Source organism: Psammomys obesus, unplaced genomic scaffold, assembly GCF_907164565.1.
Source record: "Psammomys obesus unplaced genomic scaffold, mPsaObe1.curated_primary_1811, whole genome shotgun sequence".
Classification (NCBI taxonomy): domain Eukaryota; kingdom Metazoa; phylum Chordata; class Mammalia; order Rodentia; family Muridae; genus Psammomys; species Psammomys obesus.
Window position 1 is genome coordinate 863635 of NW_026596130.1, and position 1917 is coordinate 865551.

At 54.9% G+C, this 1917-nt stretch overlaps 1 protein-coding gene across 1 annotated transcript in view; it reads left to right on the top strand.

Moving 5' to 3' along the window:
* Window positions 1-1917, top strand: part of Ddx39b (DExD-box helicase 39B) — an 11445-nt gene that overhangs the window by 7576 nt on the left and 1952 nt on the right. The window contains exon 7 of the mRNA XM_055591924.1: window positions 1555-1686. Coding sequence (XP_055447899.1) covers window positions 1555-1686 — 132 coding nt within the window. The remainder of the gene's footprint in view (window positions 1-1554; window positions 1687-1917) is intronic.

The following is a 1917-nucleotide window of genomic DNA, read 5'->3' on the forward strand; positions in this document are numbered from 1 at the left end:
TTTTTTTTTTTTTTTTTCTTTTTTTAAATGAGGGTTTTGGTAGAAGTCAAACAGGAAGCTGCACTGATATGTAACCAAGTGGGTGTCAGTGCTGAGACTGAGCAGTGGGCTCCTGCCCACCCCTCCCTGTCCCTTCCCTTGAGAAGATGGCTTTCTTGGGCTGGGCTTGGGGCAGTTAGGAGGAGGCTGTGAGATTTGTTGGGGAGCCTGCCTTCTTGGTCCCTGGCTAGGTGAATCTCTTGACACTATGGAGAGTGGGGAACGTCCTCCCTGGAGAGAACTGTTGTCCATTTCCATGTTTATGCGTCCTTCCCTTCAGGGGTTAGGGGTGGGTCTGCTTATTTTTACTTTTTATGAAATGTAAGGTGAATTCCTTTCTTTTGCCTTTCTCTCCTAAAGGACCATTGTACTAGAACTTGGGAGGAGAGAACAGGGCAGCCGGGCTGCAAATGTCACAGCTGCTGGGAGAGGGAGAGAGAAGCTATGCTCTTTGGTTAAGAGTCCAGGAAAGCAGACAGGCTCAGCAGTGGAGGTCTGTGGGCATCTCAGAGGGTGGGGACTCCAGAGCAAGTGAAACGCCAGAGGGTCAGGACAAGCCGCTGGGATGCTGCCTGGTACCAGAGAGAGTGGGGCAAAGGCAGGGTTGTGCTAATTGAGTGAGCTCAGAAGGGTGGCCCCGACTAGCCCAGAAGCTGTGGGGAGTCTGAGGTGCTGTTGTCTGGGAGCATTAGCTGGTCCCTCGCCCTCCCCGCCCCCCAGTGTGATGGTCTGACTGAATTCAGGGGCCAGTCTCCTGAAGCTGGCCCAGTGCTTCAGAGCAGGCCGCCTCGCCTTGAGCAGAGTTTGCTCCTCTAAAGATCCTCCTGCCTCAGCCACCAGGGAGCCGGGGAGCTCAGGGTGTGCCACCGATGCCCGGCTTTCAATGGCCTTGGACGGTGTCCATTGCAACCTTCTGGTTTTGAGGACATTTGCTGATGTGCACCGAGAGGACAGTGGGGTGGGACAGTTGTCCCTGTCCTTTGTGGTGCCGTTACCCCGTCCTGCACCACTGCCTCCTGCTGCTTGAGCACCAGCTCCAGCTGGATTTTTGGTTGTTTTGTTTTGTTTTTTAAGATATTTATGTATACAAGTGCCCTGTCTGCATGTGTACCTGCAGGCCAGAAGAGGGCATCAGATCCCAGGAGAGATGGTTGTGAGCCACCAAGTAGTTGCTGGAATTGAACTCAGGTCCTCTGGAAGAGCAGATAGTCTCTCCAGCCCCCTATCTCCAGTTGTTCCTCATCCACCTTGCCATTGGGGCTTTGCTGCTCTGTGCAGAGCTCCTTTCCCTGTCCCCATTCTCAGTTGGGCATCTTTACATTCAGCCGATGTGGATGCTGCCACATATAACTGGAAAGGGGCCTCAGTACAGAGTGTTCTTTGTGGTGGGGAGGGGCTTCCAGTCTTGTCTCCTCCCCATCCTTCCATGGGTGTACTGGAGATCCGAATCCTCCACCCCCCCAGGTTTAACCCCCCCACTCTGCCCTCCTCCTGCCCCACCCCTCCTCCCCTCAGCCTATGGAGATCTTCGTGGATGACGAGACCAAGTTGACGCTGCACGGGCTGCAGCAATACTACGTGAAACTGAAGGACAACGAGAAGAACCGGAAGCTCTTTGACCTTCTCGATGTCCTTGAGTTCAACCAGGTCAGTGTTGAGGGTCTGTGGGTGTGAGCACTGGGCAGAGCCCTGTGCACGAGTAGCCTGTGCTTGGAGGAGGTGAGAGCGGTGCAGCAAGTCTCCACTGGGGGAGAGATCTGAGGAGGGTTCTGGATGACGTCAGTAAGCGGAGAGGCCTTGAGGTGAGGCTCTGCAGTCCTCCTCACCTGACAGCAGTGCCAGCCGTGCTCGCTACCTGAGAGCCGCCATGGGTCTGGT